Here is a 21,686-nt window from a genome sequence, read left to right on the forward strand (position 1 = left end):
TCTCATTGAAAGGGACGGTAACTTTCAGTGGAAGTGAATCATTATTGGCACTGAAAACCTCATCAGATTCACATACGGAGGGACAGGCAAAAACAGATCTTGCATATGCCCCTCCGTCTCACAGTCCTGCTTCTGGGGAAACTACAGGATCAGCCTGGCTTCTCTTTAGCAAATCTTAACACTTGGTCAAGAGCACTGGTCAGTCTGTTCACAAGCAAGGTACTGCAAAACGCGGCTTTGCACTGGCTGTCCAAACCAGAGGCAAGGAGCATAGAAGCATGGAAAAAAAAAAAAAAACAAAAACAAAAGAGATGGAAAGTGAAATGAAATGACCTGTAAGACAATGGATGACTGACATAAACTCAAACCTGTGCCCAAGTTGCTAATAAGGCTTGGACAAACCAGTGGTCCTCTTGCCTAATCCTGCTGGTTTTGAATAAGAAAACAAAGGGCCAATATGTGACCAGAGGTTACATATTTCAGTGCTGGTGAAGTTTGCTTTGGCCAGAATGACAGGCTTCTCCAAAAACCTCACTGCTGCCATTCAGCATCAAAAAAGGAATGGTGACTTTTATTCAAAACAAAACTTACATCTGGTGATTTGTTTTTGTGCTGAGTATTGCTTTGGCCTAGAGCTACAGCAGCCTTGTAAATTCATGAGTACCACTTGTGTCATGTCTTAAGCTTAAAAGGCATCTTGTTTTCACTACCCTGTCTACAGCTATTGTTTGTATTTCAAATATTTTCTTTTTAACAAGCCACAACAGAATCCAGTGCATATTATCTGCCCCAGACAACTAGGGACAGAGAATATCTGTATCCTAGTAAGACCCAAGAAGGCCTGCCTTGGGCAGAAGGCAATTCCTGACAAGTAAAACCTGTTAACAGATTTAGTCTCCCTTACACTTGGCCTAAATCTGTCCTGCACACACTAAAATAATTGCACTAGAGTTATTTCTCCAAAGCATTCCTGAGGCCTGACATGTCAGCTTTACATCTCCCATGGTTGCACATGCCATGTGAGCACTGGGGAGTCTCTTACCGCTTCAACTGGTGTGGCACAGAGCATGGAGTGCACCTCATACAGCTTCTGTTTCCCATCAGCCAACATACTCACACCCCTCTGGTAACAAACAGTATCTGCAGCTTCATAGAATAGTTTGGGTTGGAAGGGACCTCCAAAGCTCATCTAGTCCAACCCCCTGCAATGAGCAGGGACATCTTCAACCAGATCAGGTTGCTCAGAGCCCCGTCCAGCGTGGCCTTGAATGTCTCCAGGGATGGGGCATCTACTACCTTTCTGGGCAACCTGGGCCATTGTTTTACCACCCTTATTGTAAATAATTTCTTCTTTATCTCTAGTCCGAATCTCCCCTCTTCTAGTTTAAAATCATTACTCCTTTTCCTGTCATAACATGCCCTTCTACAATGTTTCTCCCCATCCTTCTTATAGGTTCCTCTTTAATACTGAAAGGCCGCAATAAGGTCTTTCTGGAGACTTCTCCAGGCTGAACAGCACCAACTCTCTCAGCCTGCCCTCACAGCAGCCCTCTGTTGCAGCCTTTGTTCCAGCCCTCTGATCATCTTGGTGGCTTCCTCTGGCCCCTCTCCAACAGGTCCTGAAACTGAAGAGTTCACAGAGGAGCACAAGTCCCTTATCTTCATGGGGTCCATTTGCAGCCTCCATAACGGCTGCAGACCTCAGGAGGCCTCACGCCAGGGCAGAAGCGGTGTAGTCCTGAGAGGTGCTCATGCTTGGGGCACCTGGTCTCGAAAGCCAAGCACTGCCCAGCCCTACTGGTCGTTGCAGAGCCCGTGCTGTAGCATCGTGCTTCCCTACAGTTCACAGCAGGCAGCACAGCTCGTGTGGGAGACGTCCGCAGGCAAACGGGGCTATGGGGAGTGTGAGGCCGGGCTGAGGGCGGCAGCTCCCGCCCCCGACCAGCTCTGCCCTCGGGGCTCCGGTCCCTGCTCCATGCACGGCCTCGGGGCAGAGAGCGGGGCCGGCGGGGCCGGGGCAGCGGCTCGGTGACGCCGGGACAGGTGGCGGGAGGAGCGGGAGCAGAGCTCCCGGCCTGGCTCCAGCTCCCGCCTCCGGCCCCCGTTGCCCGCCGCGGGGGGGTGCTGGCGGAGGGGGTCCCCAACAGCCTCTATATAAGCGGCTGCAATGGCTCTGCCGGCAGAGTGGAGAGGCGCGGCGGGGCGGCGGCGGCCGGGACCATGGCGACGGGCGGCGGGCAGGGCCTGCCCGCCCTGCTGCTCCTGCTCCTCCTCCGGCTCTGCGAGGCAAGTGCGGGGCACCCGGCGGGTGGGGGGGCAGCCGGCGGCCGGGCCGGCCCCGTGACCCGGCCCTCGGGGCCGCTTTTCCCCGCAGGTGAGCGGGCGGGAGGCGGCGTGTTCCCGGCCCTGCAGCGGGCGCTGCCCGGCCAAGCCGCCACGCTGCGCCCCGGGGGTGCCCGCCGTGCTGGACGGCTGCTCCTGCTGCCTGGTGTGCGCCCGGCAGCGCGGCGAGAGCTGCTCCCCGCTGCTGCCCTGCGACGAGAGCAGCGGGCTCTACTGCGACCGCGGCCCCGAGGACGGCGGCGGGGCCGCCGGCATCTGCATGGGTAGGTGGCGGCGGACGGGCGGGCCGGTGGGCAGAGGCCGGCACGGCGTTCCCCGCCTGCCCCAGCCCTCCCCGAGGCGGTGGGGACACCCTCCCCGGCTCAGCCCGCTGCGGTGCCCGCTGGAGGCTGTCGCTGTCCGGTCTTCCCCGGGCGAAGCGGCTCGTCCCGACGGCTGCGGCGGGCCGAGCGCTCCCTGCCGCTGCCGGAGCGGTGTCGAGTGCGACCGCCCTGGTCTGGAGGGGGCCGGGGGTGCCGGGTGCCCTCTGCCTCAGGAAATGCGTTCGCTTTCCTCGCTAGTGCTGGAGGGAGACAACTGCGTGTTCGACGGGATGATCTATCGCAACGGAGAGACGTTCCAGCCCAGCTGCAAGTACCAGTGCACCTGCCGAGATGGACAGATCGGCTGCCTGCCCCGCTGCAACCTGGACCTGCTGCTCCCCGGCCCCGACTGCCCTTTCCCCAGAAAAATCGAAGTCCCTGGAGAGTGCTGTGAGAAGTGGATCTGTGACCCTAAAGATGAAGTGATTTTGGGAGGTTTTGCTATGGCTGGTGAGGAAACTAAAACTATCACAGTCATTGTGAGGAGGAGGTGATATCATACTGGAAATATCCCTGGGGTTACCCAAGCTAAGACACATTGCTTTGTGTGGTTGTTTGTTTTTTTTTTTTTTTTCTCATATTTTTCTCTGTCACTAGTCACTAGTAAGTAAACTGGTGGTTATGAATAAAGGCAGAGCTCGATAGCTAAAGGAAAACATATTCAGAGGATGAGTGTGCATAGCAGTTTTTAAAGGCAGCTAAACTTAGTTAAATCCTGATTCTGAAATTGCTGTTTATCTGGTACAGAGTAGTTCTATGAGTGGAATAAACCAAGGGCAAGCTCATAATTCTCCAAACATCCCCCTACCCTCAGATCAAAGCTGCAGTCTTCCTAGTTGCTCTGCACTTATGTTTCATATCATAAATACCATTCTAACAGCTTAGTCTACAGGAGACGTTTTTTTCCCCTTGAGTTCCCCAGCTATTACAAGTGGTCAGCGTGGTAGCTAAAAAGCCAACAAATTCCTACCTGTCAGTGCTAGAGCTCTCATCATTACTGTTGGCATTAAAAGCTTTACAAAGTACTTGGAGAAGCAGTGGTTATAAACACGGTGAATGGATCTGAAAAGAAAAAATCCCATTCCAAAATGCAGGATTCATAAAGTGCTTTTGTGACTGAAAAAAAGCTACATAATATTCCCCCCACTGAATTATGTCTGTATCCCTTTTAAATTAGACTTTTAGTTCAACATGAATAAGCTACTTTTACTGGGAGTTGAGGGCACTGCATTCTCTTCCAGTCACTGATCTTTTTGGTCTTAAGCAGGTAGTTATGCTGAAACTCTGCTAATCCATTTGAAAAACAAGTAGGGAAGGATCCAGGAAGAAAGGCTTTATTAACTTTTCAGAGCGCCATTAAGTGTCACTTGTAAGGCACATAAGGTATAAACAAAAAGCTTACCACCTTTCTACTATCTTTCCTTTGATGTGTCTGACAGTGACAGGCTAATCCATGAAATACCTACAGATGGATTATGTGCATTCTTTCTAGCAAAGGCCATCCTTCTTGCGAGGCCACCTTTTTTAAAGCTTTACCATGCAAAAGGCAAAAAAAGCTGTTGTAGAGCAGCTTAACAGCAAGAGCTGTGACTGATGGCTCAGTTGTGTTACTTGATTCTGTTTACTTCTGTGATAACTGCGGAACCAAACTATACAGTTAGCAATATTTGCGTAATAAAGATTAACACTGCTGTGAGGGCAGGACAATAATCAGAGCTGGCTGTGCCTTTGAGTAGCTGTGATTGATAGCTCCTGGAAATTACTTCCTTTGTCCTTCTCTGCCATCACATTGGCTATAATCTCTCAATAATTGAGAAGACCGGGTGACTTTATGACTTTCGGAGTAAAGGACTTTACTTCCATGCTGTTTATTAGTTTAAATAAATAATCCAACCTCTCTCAAATCATATCGAATATAAATATTTTTGTGATGTAGCTTTAGAGGAGATTGCTGATGTATTTCAATTGGAAAGAATGAGGAGTAAAGAGTTAGGGTTCTAAACTGGTTAAAAAATTGGCAGTAATTCTTCCAGCTGTGAACTTGAGTGGACTGAATCTGAATGCTTTGCCGATTACACTGATATGCACCTTTCTGTTATTTTCAGATGTGAGAAGCTGCCATCCAGGGCTCCTAAAAAGGCAGCTTTTAAAATTCCTAAATCCTGCCAAAAAGCATAGATTTTGGACCTTTTTTGTTGTGTCATGCGTTTCTTCCCAGTTGTGGTAGAGCTCAATTAGATACTGGGTTTTCACATGAGTTTTTCTTGTAATAAGGTTCTGTGAGGTTTTGTCTCCAGCCTACAGGCAAGAGGCCACGCTCGGGGTTGTGACAGATTCAAGCACCAATTGTATTGAGCAGACAACAGAATGGAGTGCTTGTTCCAAAAGCTGTGGAATGGGCTTTTCCACCCGTGTTACCAACAGAAATCAGCAGTGTGAGATGGTGAAGCAGACACGGCTTTGCATGATAAGACCTTGTGAAAACGAAGAGCCATCTGGTAAGGTAAGCTGCAAAGAGTGGCAGGGTAGCAGAGCCTCTTCAGCTGTAATTCCAAGGTTGCAATATTATTGCCTAGGGTGCTCCAGATGCAAGTGCATTTAAATACACATTTTAGCATATGTGCAGTGAGCCTGGTGTTTCTGGTAAGCATGACATTTGCCATCTTTGCTCAGTAGCTTTGTGCTGCACCTCCAGCAGGTGGAGGGAGGTGATTCTGCCCCTCTGCTCCGCTCTGGTGAGACCCCACCTGGAGTCCTGTGTCCAGCTCTGGAGCCCTCAGCATAGGACAGACATGGACCTGCTGGAGAGGGGCCAGAGGAGCCACAGAAATGGTCAGAGGGCTGGAACGGCTCTGCTGTGAGGACAGGCTGAGAGAGTTGGGGTTGTTCAGCGTTGGAGAAGGCTCTGGGAAGACCTTATTGCAGCCTTTTAGTACTTAGAAAAAGCCTATAAGAAAGATGGGGAGAGACTTTTTAGCAGTGCTTGTCATGACAGGACAAGGGGTAATGGTTTTAAACTAGAAGAGGGGAGATTCAGGCTAGATATAAAGAAGAAATGGTGAGTGTGGTGAAACACTGGCCCAGGTTGCCCAAAGGGGTGGTAGATGCCCCATCCCTGGAGACATTCAAGGCCAGGCTGGATGGGGCTCTGAGCAACATGACCTGGTTGCAGATGTCCCTGCTCATTGCAGGGGGTTGGACTAGATGAGCTTTAAAGGTCCCTTCAAACCCAAACCATTACATGATTCTGTGAGAATTTGAGCCATCCCAAATAGATCAGAAATATTGCATGAGCAGCCTATTTTGACAGCTCGTGCAGTCTTGAATTCTTCCACAACTGCAATTGTACTCTTTGTACATGTACTTCAGAGATCACCCAATCATGCAGATGGGTATGTCAGATTTCTAGTCTGTTGAGCATTTGGAACTGCAGAGAAATGTGTGAAATCCTGCAAAATCTGCTTAGGTAAATTAAACCTGATCTTAATCTTTATGATGCTTTTTCCAAAAGCAAATCCAACACTGACACTTCACGTGCAATAAATGTGTATTCAAGGTAGCTGACTTTTTGACTGCCTGTGCATATTATGCAAGTGTTACTGTCAGGGAGAATAACATGGGTGGGTAAGTGGACCATCACTTTATGTAGTGTTCCCAGTGTTGGAAGACATTGCTAAGGCCTTTGCTGAACACTGTGCAGTTTTAAATACTATGTTTTGGAAAGGATATGAAACATTTGAGAAGAGTTGGGGAGACTTAAAAGAATGATCAAAGGTCTAGAAAACATATTCTGCTAGGGAAAAACTGAACAGAACTTTATCTGAATGCAAGAGTAGAGATGCATTCTTATAGCTGTGTTCAGAAACTACAGACTGTTCTGACTCCATGGGTGATACAACAAGAAATGTTGAGTTTGGATTGCATAAAATTAAGACAGGAGTGAAAATCTTCCAAGCAGTAAGAACAGTGAACCTTTAGGATTCTCTGGGGCAGATGTGGAGTCTCTGTCACTGAGACTTCCAAGGACAAGTTAGACAACTGTCTGTTAAGAATCGTTATTGGATGAAGCTGATTCTGCCTTGGATCACTAGAACAGAACTTTTGAGGTTTGTTTTAACCCTTTATTTTCTCTCTGAATCTAGTCCTGTAACTTGCTTATTTGGCTTCCTGATTCTCTGATGGAACTAGTGTAGCAGTGTAGCCTGAGATGTTTTCCAGTAGAGTATAGTTTCATAATGAATTCTGGTTTGGCTTGTCTCAGATGACAAGAGTGGTCTTTATTTGTCATTTATTACTGGCCCAATAGCACACTGGTGTCAAAGGGCAGATCTTGCAGGAGTTACCTGTAAGTAATTACTGAAGTAGAGGCAGAGTTTTATTGGTGTTGAACAAGCAAAGACAACAAATTTGAGTTTTCATAGTAGATCTATATCCTTGCATGTCAATGCTTTTAACTGCTTTCTGTCTTACACAGTGATGTATCTAATATTTCTTCATATTTCTCTTAGAAGGGGAAGAAATGTGTCCGAACAAAGAAGTCCCTGAAAGCTGTTCGCTTTGAATACAAGAACTGCACTAGTGTGCAGACATACAAACCTCGTTACTGTGGCCTTTGCAATGATGGACGATGCTGTACCCCACACAACACCAAAACGATTCAAGTTGAGTTCCGCTGTCCTCAGGACAAAGTCCTAAAAAAGCCAGTGATGTTGATCAACACCTGTGTCTGTCATAGTAACTGTCCTCAGAGTAACAATGCTTTCTTCCAGCCATTAGATCTAACATCTAGTGAAACAAAAATATGAAAAACATCAATTCGGTAGCACAAAAGGTATGAATAGATTCTACAAAACTTGACCCACAATCAGGTGAATGTAACAATTACGTATGTAAAATATCTAAGATGTGGTTCAAAACAATCTAGGCGCTTTCTTTTCTCTTGTAGTTTATTAAATACCTCATTTTACGTTTTCGCCCTCCAAATGTCTTTTATTCAATTGAAGGACATTTTGTACCTTGGACAGAGCCTCCTTTTTCTTGACAGTGGTGTAAAGGTTACAAAAGCGAACAGCTGTCTTTCTCCTTGAGTTAAGGGGATCATGCCATGAGCTCTTTCCAAGTAAATGGATTCCTTGGGTAATGCATGATACCATATCACTTAAGCTTCCAGGTTCTTAACTCACTTTGCATAATGAGTGTAAACACTTAAGCGCCCTTTTTCCATTCTAATGAAACTCTGTTTCTGATGACAGTAAAAATCTTGCTGATGAAAGTGTTTCATTCTTGTGTCTTATACCTTCAATCTGTACCTCTAACTTTCTCTGAGGATTAAGTTTGCACGTAGCCCCAGAAATGGCATAGCTAACATCTCATACCGGAAGCATAGCAAATTGATAGCTGACAGCAATTAAATTGTCTTCACTACCAGTCTAATCCAAAACCCATTGAAGTCAGCATCGTAGAACTTGGTTCTAAACAATGTGTGTCTGTAGATATAACTATTTGGATGCAAAAATAAAATTTCTGTAAATTCCTCTAAAATATTAACTGTATCATATGGTGCTTCATTTCTTAGGAAGGTCTATATGTAAATAGAAACTGTATATATTGTAATATAACTTTGCTAAAGAAATAAACTTTATGTGATTCAAAATATTTTTTCCTGGAGTTTTCTTAAACTACCAACTTTTAACAGCTAAAAGCAATGGGAAGAAAAAGGGTCTGCAGACTTTTAAAGTCAAAAGACCCCATCTTGTGATGTTCTTAGTGTACCTCATTGTAATATCTGCCCTAACAATTATGCAGCGTCTTGGCACAGCAAAGGATGAATAATATGTGAGGCATACATAAGTGTACCAGAGTAGCACTTACACCACAACTGTCTCATAACCACATGGTAGGAAACAGCCCTCTCTTGAGAATAAAAAAGAAAAAAAAAGCAGAAGGCCAAATCTGGGCATATTTGGCCTAGTGTTGTTCTCTGGAGGAGCTGGCAACCTCCAGTTCTGCAGTTCCAGAGACACACACAGGGTGGAATTCAGCTCTGGGCTAAGACTTAAATTTGGGGACTATGTGTAGACATCTAAATAGCTGTTATAGCCAATGGAGCCCAAAATAAAGTTATTTGTGAGTAGGTACCAACAGCTGAAGTTTTTTTTAGTAACTGTAAGTCATCAGGCCCTGATGCTAAAACCCATATTGGTTAAGATTAAGGTTAGGTAGATTTTGGGACTCTAGCATGGGTTTCCCCACTAACTGTGCTAATGATAAATTGCTTTGTAGCCATTGCTACTGTTATCAACACATCCTTGCCTGCTTCATGCTGTTCAAACAGCTGAAAAAAGACAAGTCTTATCCTTCATCAGGCAGGTGTTCATGCATATGTGCACACTCACTGCTCTTGCACTGGTTAATTCGTAATCATAGGATAGTTTGGGTTGGAAAAGACCTTCAAAGGTCACCTTGTCCAAATGCCGTGCAATGAGCAGGGACATCTTCAACTAGATCAGGTTGCTCAGAGCCCTGTCCAGCCTGGCCTTGAATGTCTCCAGGGATGGGGCATCTACCACCCCTTTGGGCAACCTGGGCCAGTGTTTCACCACCCTCATTGTAAATAATTTCTTCCTTATCTCTAGTCTGAATCTCCCCTCTTTTAGTTTAAAACCATCAACATTTGTTCTACTGCAATAGGCCCTACTAAAAAGTCTCTCTTCGTCTTTCTTATGAGCCCCTTTAAGTACAGAAAGGCTGCAATAAGGTTTATCTGGAGCCTTCTCTTCTCCAGGCTGAACAGCGCCAACTCTCTCAGCCTGTCCTCACAGCAGAGCTGTTACAGCCCTCCGACCATTTTTGTGGCCTCCTCTGGACTCTCTCCAACAGGTTCATGTCACTCTGACATAGAGAGTTTGTAAAGTTCTTCCTTGTTTTGCACCCCAGCAATCTTATATGCTGGGAAATGCCAAGTGTTGGAAAGCACAAGGCCAGAACTCCTCCAGGTGGCTGAGGAGTGGTTAAGGAGCAGGTTAGAATCTAAGAGAGAGGGAAGAAGGATTATTTAAAACTGCTTTCACCCCACTTCTCTATCAGCTGTCCCTGAGGCTCAGACTGGTTTGTTAACTGGTTTTCTAATACAAGGCAAGCTATTGAGTATTTCTCAGGATCATCTTGCAAGTTATATGCCTCTTGATTTGTGAGAAACACATCAGCTACCAAACAATGCAGCATCTGATTGTCTGGCCAAATGTTGACAGTCTTTGGATTAATAAAACTCAGTTAATACTGAGCCAGGAGTAATTAGAGAGGAATGCAGTCAACCACTGATTTCCTAAGAAGCAAAATGGTTCACTCAATCACTTTATTTTGACAGTTCCTCTACTCTTTTCACATCCAAAGTCACTTATTCTTGTGCATCAACTTATCATTGTTACCTTGCTGCTTCTTTATCCTTCAGCTTTGTCTTCATGCTATCTGGATTTTCAAATAATTCCTTATAATATATATAATAAAAAAAAAATATATATATATATATATATAATAAAATGAAAACCATTTTATTGGAACAAGCAAGCAAAGCACAAGCACCAGGGAGAAGCAGTTCATGTAGTTTCCCTTTCGCAGGCAAGTTGAAGAGCTTATCCAGAATACGAACCCATGACCCCTTGTATGCAACGATCATCCACTACTCTTCAGTTTGAGCTTTTTTGCCCTTCAAAGGCAGGAGCTTCTAATTTTTTTGAAGAGACATAAACCCATCTTCCTGCTGAGACACTTTTGTGGCTCACCCATCACTTCCTTTGCAAAGAGGAGTATGTGCACTATGGCATATGGGTTCAATTGCAACTCAAATAACTTCTTTTGTCTATAAACAGTTCCCCAGCACTTTAAACTATGGTCTCCACATCATTATATCCAGTGCCAAAATATCCCAAATAACTCTCCTTAGTGCTGCTTTTACATGATCTCCACATCTCCAACCCATTTTGTGTGAAGGGATGTGCATTGTTACAAGCATTACAACCTTCAGGGAAGAAAAGTGCTAAAATGTTCAAATCCTTACTGGCTATTTTTGTTAACATCAGAACTATTGCAATCTCAGTGTCTTCTTACAATGCTGCAGCATTTCAGCAGGAAAAATATCTTTTGGAAGGGAACACAAATGTTTCCCCTGGAAAAAAGGAGCCAAAGTTCTCCACTGGCTTTTAAGCATAATACCAATCCACTGGCTATTTTTAGCTCAACTTGGCTGATACAGCTTTTCATCTGGTATCATTTTTGTTATAATCATTTAGATTTGTTTTACTTTAATAGAGACAATCACTAGCTTAGACTTTGGGCCAGTTTCAGTGTGTTCCTGCAAAAGGTTGTGACACTGATTAAATTAAAACACAGCAGCAGTGTGTCAAATCTGTGACATTTGTCTAAGTAAACTCCAATGATAAAATCCTGAACTTTCCTGGTTTAGGACTGTGATTTTCCCAAGCAAGCAAAGTTATATTATTCATGTTGAGCAAAATTAAATTATTCAAATGTCAGCAGTTCATTTTCATATCTCTCAGGACTCCCATTTGAGCATTTCAGGAAGTATGTCTTGACATTCAATGTATGGGTCCATACAGCAATATCTATAGAGCATGATACGGTGATGGAACAAGCACAAAATATGCTGGTTGACTTGTTCATCCCATACTGTGAACCAATTTACCTTTCCTTTGCTAGTATCAGCCAAGGACTGTTCCAAAAATAGGCTGCTTAGAAACTTTATCTACTTGTTTGTTTTTCATTAAATTTAACAGCTTTTGGTGTCAGCGACTGGTAGGCTAAGTGCACCTTCAGTAAGTGATGCCGATGATAGCCAGTGTTACCTCCTACAGGTAACCAGTAAAGATGTTTGTAGCTACTTGCAGGACTGTTTCTCCTCCAGGATTTCATTACAGCAACGTGCTTCTTGTATTTAATCTGATTTGAACTTGTCTTTTTTCTTTTTCTTTTTTCCCCTTCACTGACTATGTAAGGACACTTTCTGTCAGCATCTTCAACTGGATGCCTGATACTAGAATGAAGACCTCACAGTGAATAAACTTCTACAATTTATTTCAGTAAGATCATGGCTTCACCCTTTCTGTTTTTCAGTATAATTCCAGGAGTGGTACAATAAAAACTTCAGGAAAAATAGAATGTCCCTATTTTTTTATTCTAGAGTAAGCTATAATTTTTCTTCACTCTATTTTTTTTAATTTATAGATGTGTAGGGTGATGGACAGGAAGCAATTTAGTTACTATTTCTAGAACTAATATTTATGTTTTATGACAAAATCAAGCCTCATGAAACAGGATTTTATTTCTCTCCTCTGACAATTTCCTACATTGACATTTATTTTTATTCTTGATTTTTTTTTTGGTACCAAAGCCATCTACATTAACAGAAGCTTCAAAAAGCCGTTCTAGTTACACCTACCATATGAATTTTGTAATACAAGCTCTCTAGTGCAGGCATCAAACTTAGTGTGACCTATGGGAATTCTGCTCTGATTTTCCCATGACCAATCCCAGTTTATTCGTTAGAAAGATATGAACACTTGTACAATGACCAGAAGATGCTATGCTGATTATCGATCAAGAGACCCACCATGCAGCTGTGAGAGGAACAGTTTGCTTGCAATTATCTAGTAAATGTGTTTATATTAATTTAAATTCTTGCAGCTAACACTGAGCAAAATGGTAACTAAATGTGTGAAGTTAGAGCGAACAGCCTGTTTCTTTATGGTCAAGCACATCTTTAAAATCTCATGTTCTCTCCACCGACTGTAGAAGGAGCCCAGATGATTGACTGCCTGCCAGTCAGCTTGCTGGAATCACATGAAATTAATTCACACTAAGCCTCTCCACTCAGAGAAACAGTAGAGAATAGCCATTGCTGATCTCTTGATTTGCAGCTTACCAAAGAGGAAAAAATACTTATTTATATCGCAAGAAGTGTATTCATCTGTCCTAGCCATACAAATGGTCACATTAAAATGACAAGTGACCCACTGACCTAAAACGCTTCAGTGTTCAGGGATGGTAACCTGGTTGTTGTTATTCTGAAAGTTAGAATAAAATATTGTCCCCAAAATATTGCATTTCAGTTCATGCACAGAGACCTGTACTTCTGGTCTCCTAGGCTGACTCTCATCTTGTTTAGCCTCTCATTCTACCAGCACGTGCTGAATGCATTTCCCACCATTTTCCTTATTTTTCCCATGCTTTCCTCCACAAAACACTCTTTTTATCCCAGTTGTCAAACCTCATTCCTTATTATCCACTTCTACAGTGCCCTCAGGTGTTAAATCAAACACTCATATCCCGTTATCGGAGGCCTTGCCCATGCATCCCAGGTACCCCCTGCATCCTTCCTTCTCCCTTTCTCCTGAGTCTTGCAGCCCTCAGGGTACATGCTATGTCCGCTGTGGTTATGAAAACACTTTTTTTGAGTTAATCAGAAATTTTTCAAGCACACTAAAAATTTAATTTTGACGAAAGGAAAACATTTGCAAGGGTATTTTAAAGAGGAAATGGTGTGTTAGGGAAAGAGATTTGTTCTCCTGTACCACTGGGTCTGGGTCCTCAGAAACCCGGGCTCAGCACCTCATCTTGCCTGATTCAGAAAGATCCAGAAGAAAAAAAATCTGTACATTAGGCCAAACAGAGACTTGAACCTGCACATAACCCAAGACTGTGCTCTGACAATCAGGACAGAAATAGAAGCACATTAGCCCCTGTGGGAGGATTGCTCGTTTGTTGGATTGGTTCCTCACACACACCTGTTCTGTTTTTAATTGAAGAATTGCACTTCAATCGAAAGCTGGGTTTTGTGCATAAAGAAACAAACTCCAGAAGTCCTTTCATGGGATGAGGGAAAATTGCATCCTTTGAACTGCCTTAGTAAACAAGTACAATCACTGAAACACTTAAAAAGTCATACCCTCACCACTTTGCAGAAACTGTATCTTCAGACTGTAACATGCTAGGCTGGCTGATTTACAGACACAATGCACCTCTTTGGGGAAAAGAATCAGACTTTCTACATCTGTATATATCTTTAGCACTCAACAGCTATGTTCTCATCCTGTGGGATATGAGTTGGTGATGGTACATTAAAATGCTCTCATTCTCATACCAGAACCATGCTAAGGGCTGCCTTTCACACCACGGCATTGCTTAGAGGGAAGATAAAAGGCCCCATCACTTGAGGCCAGAATTACAAGCAGTACTTCATTTCACATTTACAACACAGGTTTCTGTGGCATTGCCCGGTTCTCTTTCAAACCATGGGGAAGGGGGGACACCTGGTGGCTACATGCCACTTTGTCCTGTCAATAATGATAAACTTTGGGCCTGAAAGCAGGGATGCGGCCGGAAGGATGAGACCAACCGATGTTATGACAGCTGTCACTGGTTCTGGGGACATTAACAGTAAGGTAGGGCAGAAGCCTGAATATTATTATTACTAGCATTATGGCAGTCCCTGGAGGCCCCAGCCCTGCTGGGGTCCTCCTTTGTCTTGGTGTAGCTATACAATGCAGTAGAAAGTTTCTCATCCCAGTGACTTTCCAGTTAAGAGGAAAGGACACAAAGGATGAAGGGAAGGAAAGGCTCTTTTCTCTGGTTAGCACACAAGGCACTAAAAGCCCAGAATATATAAACAATTTATTCTACACCACACACGATTTGTGGTAAAAGCAGGAAACGAGCCCATTTCTCTTAAGTCACCATCTACAGCCTTAACCACAAAGGCTGCCCTCCTCCTCCTAGCTTTATCAAGTCCATCCTGCACTTCAGAGGATCCTGTTGTGGAGGAAATGAAGCCATATGCTTTCTTTTTAGAGAACCAGAGCAGTCTCTGGCACCACATAGGACCTTTACAAACTAAAAGGACTACAAGCTCAAGGAAAATTATGGTCTCAGAATGGTGACTGTTCACTCCATGGTGAAGAGGCTGCTCTGTGTCTATGATACAGGTGCACTTAGGACTGTCATCATTTGATTGCAAACCACCATGTTTTGGTTCCATGTTTTGGAACATGGTTTTGCATCTCTCTTCTTTGGAATGTTTGTGGAGGCAACGCTCATCTCTCCCTCGCACTGACCATTATTCAACAAGGTTGCTAAATCTTCCCTCTTCCAGGCTGTAGTGAACATTTTAGTTTCCATATCAGTGTGAAAAATAACCACAAAGTCGAGGTATCGGTATTTGCACCTCGTATTGTGAGCTTTACCCAACTTTTCAGTTATTTCTGTGAAAAGAACTTTTTTCAGATTTACCACGAGGGGGAGGCAGCTGTAAAATTATCATTCTTAGAACTTAAGGAAAACACAGGGGCATCCACAAAAAGAGCATAAGCAAACCTGTCTTCAGGCTTATAGAAAATACTAACCTTTTCACAGCTTTTATCGATTCATATCCTTTTAAGTAAGGATTATTTTTTAAAAATGTTATCAATTACATTTGGAATGAAATCTGGCATTTCCCAGAGGAAAGAACTCTGCTAATGGAAGCAATGGTCTTGCACTGCCCTTACAGGGAGTGAAATAATAGAAATAGTTTCTCCAGAATTTAAATCAACCAGCAAACACATGCTGCATGTTTAATATGAAGTAGATCAGAGAAAAAAAATCTTTCAAAATTTCAGATATATTATTACACATTGAATAAAAAAAATACATGCTTGTACTAAAAAAAAAAAAAAAAAAAAAAATCAGCTTTTTTCTCTTTCTAACAGAATAGTGTACACACTCCAAATATGCTCCCCAACCTAAATTATCTTGCTGTGTGTCTGAAACAGAATTTTTAAGGACATAACTACCAAAATCTAAGAACGTGAAAAGTCTTAGAGTGATAACTAAGGTCGCCACCAAAAACCTCCCACTACTCCCAGCACCAGCAGATGAGGCAGAGAAAAGAGCCAGGTGAGACTGAGAGAGGTCAACTTCCTTCCCCATGGTCTCCAGCAGATCAGTGGCAGGTCCAAAAATATGAGGTACTAGCAAGGTATCTCTCGGAAATAAAATGAGTTTTCTCTCTCAGCCTATTTCTATGATGACTCTGCTTCAGCAGTCCATGGAGCATTCAAAGTCCAAGGTCAACGTGAGTGTAGAGCTATGAAAAGCAGCTGGGAAACCCTTTGAGAACACTAATTACGAGCGTATGAGAAACGATCCTCTCCCCTGTGTGAGACACCAGTCTATCAAAGATTGGCATTCAATAGCAAGCCTGCAGAATAGGCTACCTTTGAAAGCTATAATGAATAACCTCAAAAGAAACCCTTATAAAATCTTAAACATGCACAAAATACTAGCCAAGGGCTTCATAAAATACACAAGCCCCACACGAAAAAAAAACAGACAAAACAAACAGAAACCTATGGCAACTCCAAACATAACAAGATGGACCTCATAAGGAGGAATTAACAGTAAATCTCTCAATAACTTGCCTTTCGTGGCCAGAGGTCTGCTATCTCCCCAGGGTACAGAGCACAGAGAAACCAAATTAAACTGTGGTTATCTGATGTCTCTGGTGAGATTCACTTCGTCCCACGTCAGAGCTCAGTGGGCAGCTAAAGCCCAGGACCGGGAGTCAGAAAGTCTGGAGTCAGTTCCCAGCTCTGCCACAGGCTTGCTGTGTAGCACTGGTCTCCTTACTCAGCCTTTGTTTGCCTCAGTTTCCACAGCTAAAGTCCTCGGGGATTGCAATAGTGCTGCAGTGCAGGGTGATGCTGCAAAGCCCAGAGCAGGGCTGCTCACATACCCCCTAGGTCAGGGGGGGTAACCACTGTCCAGTGTGGCAGTTCCTAGATGTTCACCATCACATGTTTTTGAGTTCTTCGGATTCTTGGCAGGAAAGGACAGCTTTCAGACTATCCTGAGTTTATGGCTGGTGGATTAAGTGATTGCTGGCAGATGTGGCACTTCTTAATCATGGGAGGTTGGTGTTCCTGCGTGTTGAATAGCATGGCAAGGGGAATGCAAGTGGCACCCCATCCCGGGAGCCCAAGGTTATGTTGCAGAGCAAGGCACTAACAGAGTCAGGCAAGACAGGCTGTGTTCCCTCAGTACCCTGCTGAGCTGCCTGATTGTATTTTCCATCTATTAGTAACCATGAGTTGCTCAAGCCACAGCTGTAGGAGCAGCCTGCTGAACCACAAAGTGCTGGGACTGTATCGTATGGCAGCTACGATGGGAAACAACTGTGTAACCTTCGTCATTGTTCACCACTTAAAAGGTGTCTTCACTCCTGCAATTATGTGACACCATCCACAGCAGTACCAACCCCAGGCAATGCCCATTTTATGCCCCCTGTGATCTGTGCCATTTACAGATGGTATCTCACAGCATGGGTTCAAGTCAATTTCATAGAAAAGAAATCTTGGAAGAAATTCTCAGACCCTAGTGCAGATCTATAATGTCACTTGGCAAGGTCTCATCCCATTAGGCTCAGTCATTTCCCATATTACCACAAAATGAAAATCCCTCATCCAGCCTGATTTCTGATGGAGATACACACAACCACATAGAGAAGAATTTGCAGGAAGCCTGTGGGAAGAGAGGGCTGCAGCCAAGGGCATGCAGATGGCATGTAGGAACATGGGACAAGAGTGAGCTAGATCCTGGCACAACACTGGGACTTATCCTGATTGAACTTTACTCCAAATTACATGAAGGAAAGTCAACAGAGCAATGCACAGGAGATGAGGGAGTCAGCCTGCAAAAATGATTGCTGCAGAAGGAAATGCCTATATTAAAAATTATATCCATTTTTAAAGAGAACAATTAGCATTGCAAATTGAAGCCCACCCAATCTAGAAATACCATGGATAAAGCTGCCTGTGTGAGGTGTGATTCAAGCAGATTCCCTCATCAGTCTCACCCCTTATTTGCTTTAAAGGTTGAATCTTGATGTTACAATCCACACAGGAGAAAGCAACCAGGAACTTGCATCTTACCTGGGCTAAAGTAATTTTTGTGAATCCCAAGAAACCTCCTCTGAAGACACTGGGTGTACTGGGTATAACAGATGTGATGCAAAATAGCAGCTGGAGGAGGTTCCATGATGACAAGGGAGATCTGGATGAACTGGCGGGCTGGAGCAGCAGAAACAGGATGAATCTTTATGGAATACAATGCAAAGCCGTGCCTCTTTGGAACTAAGAAGAATATTTGGAAGAAAACAAGGGATTGTGATTTGAGAACATCAGAGAAGGGGAATGACAGACATGTATCCCAGCTGCCACAGTGAGGCAGTCAGGCATGTGTCATGGTATGTACAAGGAGATATATTTCTGTGAGTACAGAACACAACTGATATTCCAGGACTCAACAAGAACAGGTAAAGGATTTTTTGTGAGGAACATTATTTGCATTTTTTTCCTTAAATATCCATTTTCAGTAAAGGTAAATTTAAGCTAGAAATAGCTGGGGAGAAGATGGGAGGGGGATGCGTGCCTTACAAGAGATTGTTAGAAAAGACTGGGTTAGCCTGAAGCAAGCACTTACGGAGAAAAGCTGTGATTACTCTCTATAAACAACAGACCAAAAACAGAGAGGGAAAAAGCTAATAAAGTAAACTAGAAAAGCTCATCCAAGAACACTTGGGCACAGAGTGGCAATCAAGATGTTCAGGCTGGAAATTGAAAAAGAGCTCCTAACTGAGAAAGTCAGCAGCCTATTCCAGCAGGAAGAGAAAAAGCACAAAAAAAAAAAACAACTTATTTCTAGGACACTGCTTGTTAAATTCATTTGAACCATCTGTTTTATTGCGGTGGCAAAGGGCACGAGTTTAAGGCTAAATTACTTTGCAGATGTGGATGTTGCATGGTCCCTGTTATGTGCAGTCTTACCAGGGGAAGCAGCTGGGTACTTCACTGACACCTGAACTTAACTGAGTTGCCAGAACTGGTCTTTAACTCCTCCTAAACTGGTTCAGAGGTTCAGGCTGAAGTACCAGCTTTGCTCTGGTACCATCAACTAGCAGTATCAGCCACCTATACATGCACAATTGTGATTCTGCTTTCCTTCAGGTGACAATGGCAGGGGTGCTGCTCTGCCGTGTGTTATTTCTTAGCAGCAAAAACATTCATCTGGGAAACAGGATACATGGACCTGGTGGGAACTCACCCTGACCCACATTCAGCAGGGGATAAGGACCACATGGCTCAGAAAGACAGCGAAGGCAAGAGAGGTCAAAAGCCTGTGGGCAGAAGGAATCGTAGGTCCTGTCCCTGCTCCCAGGAGTCTCTGTAATGTTACCAAATTTTGGGTAAGATATGAAAACAGTTCTGGGAGCAGAGAGGAGAAGCCAGGCCACTTCCTTTACAGCTAAATGCCCTGTGTCCTGAACTAAAAGGTCATGTTTGTGCTCTTCCTCTTCTCCAGTGCATCTTGAATTCTTCCCTGCAGTTTCCCCAAGGGCAATGCAGCTTGCCCAGTCCTGAATAGTAACGAAGAGGCTGCTGCTTGAGGGGACAATGGCTTTGAATGGTGGACAGCTGTTCTAACTACCAAAAGCAAGCACAGATACAGTCCCTCCCCCTCTTTCTTTATCAGCAGATGTATGTGTGGGACATGTGATGCAACCAGATCATGTCCTGCAGCATCCCTGCAGTCATATCATGGTCTTCTCCACCAGGGTGGAGGTAAGCCATGATCGGATTTCAGAGGAAAGAGTCCTTGACAGGTATCTAGGCTGAGGATCACAAGTGAGCTGAAAAGTTTTCCAGGATAACCATCAAGGAGGAGTGGGATTTCTGACATGACCCTGTCCTCAGCACATCCTACTGGTTACCATGGATAGTGTGTACTCAGCAGAAGGCACAGTGCTCCGTGAGGCTGAAAGTCACCCTCACATGGAGTACACAGGGAACTCAACAGGACCTTCTGCTGCAGTAACATTCAAAAACCCAGTGTGGAAGGACCAAGCAATGAGGCAGCCTCTCCCATCTAAATGTGGCTCTACTGGCTAAAGCAGGGCCACAGGTAGCTTCTCCATGATGCTCCGGTGGTGCTCCTGGAGCAAGCCACCAGGTGTGGGAAGTGAACAGGGCTTTGTATAGCTCTGGGCTGCTCCTACTTGTTAGCTGGCTAATCTGGATACAGCTTTCTGTAAAAGCTGTAAGCTGCTAGCCAGAGCTTATAAAGATCAAACAAACCAAATGAACAGACTCTTTTGCCTAATCCTAAATATCCAGCCTAAACCGAGGTACTTTCTCTTTCAGAGAATTTCCCACTTTTCAACCTAAGGAAGCAATAAAAGGACCAACAGAACTTCCCTAAGAAAATAAAGCTCATCTCCTTATTTACTCATCTCAGCTTAACCTCTGGGAACAGATTGCAAAGACTGTCTCTCTGAAGTCCCTCTGCTTCTCAGCTCTTCCCCCACAACCGCCCAGCTCCCACTCCAGAGAACAAAATGTGAAAACACCCCACTTTCTTCTCCCCTGAAATACTGCAGGGTTTGGGGAAATATTTCTGATACATGGCTATCATAATACATATTAAATGATACAGCTAAATAAATAATAAACTGTGAAGAACAGGTCGTCACTACTTCACGGTATTTTTATTTTTAAAACTGACAAGCAGAGCAGGCAATGCAGCTCCGAACACATGAGAGGAGAGGGCATGCTGTAACATTTAACTTCAGACGACATAACACAAATGGACTGTTGATCGTCATGATTGTTTAAGCTAACGTTTCCAAACTTTTAGTGTAATGGGACCACCATTAATGCTAAGACCTTCTTTGTGGACCACCATGTACCCTATATCATGAAACTTTTAATTGAAAACATGAATGAAAGCCATTCAGTTTGGTTCTGCAGCCCAGCTGTGGACCACTTACCATAAGCTCATGGACCACCAGTGGTCTGCAAACCACAATTCGGTAACTATCGGTCCAAGTGACTCAATGCTAGAAATGTGCCAGAAAAAGCAATGGTGGAGTACTAATGTCATTACAAAGATATTACACATAACTAACCATATGGATACAGAGCTCTTTATACCACCCGCAGCTTTCCATGTGGGAACACAGTTCCAGCTCCTGATTGTCCTCTTGCTAATGCCTCCCATACGGTATATTTTTTGCAGCACATCCTGGGACTTGTTTATATGCATGAGCTTTGTGCCACCGCCAGTAGCTACAATTAAGGCATAATTATATGTGGTAGGGCAGGGAGGAAAACTTGGCTACCAGTAAATTTCACAACCGGTGGTTCTCTTATGTCTAATAAAATAGTTTAATTGGGTTCCTTCTTGTTTGCCTCATTCTTTAACTAGTTATGGGCCTGAGCTGCTTTTTCAACGTCTCTGAGTCTTGTGGGTCTGTATTTTAAGGCCTGGTTCTCCTCCTCTCATAGAGAAGGTGGAGCAGAGAAAACCAGAGATCTCTAGCCACAAATGACTACTTCAAGTCTTGCCCAAATACAGTTTTCTTCTATGTTTTGGGCATTCTTGAATTCTTGCTTTATGTTTTTAGGTCCATCCAAACTCTAAATACACACTGATCTTTGAATAGCAGATACTTGTTTAATCTGCTGTAATGTACATTTACGCACATGTACACACACACAGGGGGGGTTTATCTACAGGACACAGTGAGGTGCTGTGCAGAAATGCCTTAACTATCTCTAAATGACCTTGCTGAGGACTGCACAGCACTGCACACAGCCGTGCTCAGAAAGCTGGCGGACCTTAAAGGCCAGCCTATTCGTTTCTGGTGTCAGTGAATGCCACAGGGTAGAGAAGCCCAAGTTGTCTCTAAACAAGTTTACTTAGATGCTACAAATAGTGTAGCCATGATACTATGAAGTAGTGAGGGTATCTTCTAAGTGACAGACTTCTTACTACTAATATACTCACAGGCTTCCGTGGTGCTTTTGGAAAGGAAAATTCACATTCCGCCCTCACTGTCTCGTGAAGAGATAAATAAGCACCATGAAGCTGCGAAGT

The 21,686-nt window shown here is 43.9% G+C and overlaps 1 protein-coding gene across 1 annotated transcript; it reads left to right on the forward strand.

Annotated features, from left to right (window-relative positions):
- Nucleotides 1-2,205: 2,205 nt before the first annotated feature.
- On the forward strand, nt 2,206-8,358 carry CCN3 (cellular communication network factor 3). The gene is made up of 5 exons (XM_065054315.1): nt 2,206-2,286; nt 2,375-2,606; nt 2,904-3,155; nt 5,003-5,208; nt 7,214-8,358. The coding sequence occupies exons 1-5, from the start codon at nt 2,221-2,223 to the stop codon at nt 7,508-7,510; spliced, it is 1,053 nt and encodes a 350-aa protein (XP_064910387.1). The 5' UTR covers nt 2,206-2,220; the 3' UTR covers nt 7,511-8,358.
- The last annotated feature ends 13,328 nt before the right edge of the window (nt 8,359-21,686 follow it).

Source organism: Columba livia, chromosome 2 (genome assembly GCF_036013475.1).
Source record: "Columba livia isolate bColLiv1 breed racing homer chromosome 2, bColLiv1.pat.W.v2, whole genome shotgun sequence".
NCBI classification, from domain to species: domain Eukaryota; kingdom Metazoa; phylum Chordata; class Aves; order Columbiformes; family Columbidae; genus Columba; species Columba livia.

What these genes read in the sequence shown, in the direction of transcription:
- CCN3 (XM_065054315.1), top strand. Translation starts at nt 2,221, where the DNA reads ATGGCGACGGGCGGCGGGCAGGGCCTGCCCGCCCTGCTGCTCCTGCTC. An exon ending in GGCCGCCGGCATCTGCATGG is followed by an intron (nt 2,607 to 2,903) that starts GTAGGTGGCGGC and finishes TTTCCTCGCTAG; the next exon opens with TGCTGGAGGGAGACAACTGC. An exon ending in GGGAGGTTTTGCTATGGCTG is followed by an intron (nt 3,156 to 5,002) that starts GTGAGGAAACTA and finishes TTTTGTCTCCAG; the next exon opens with CCTACAGGCAAGAGGCCACG.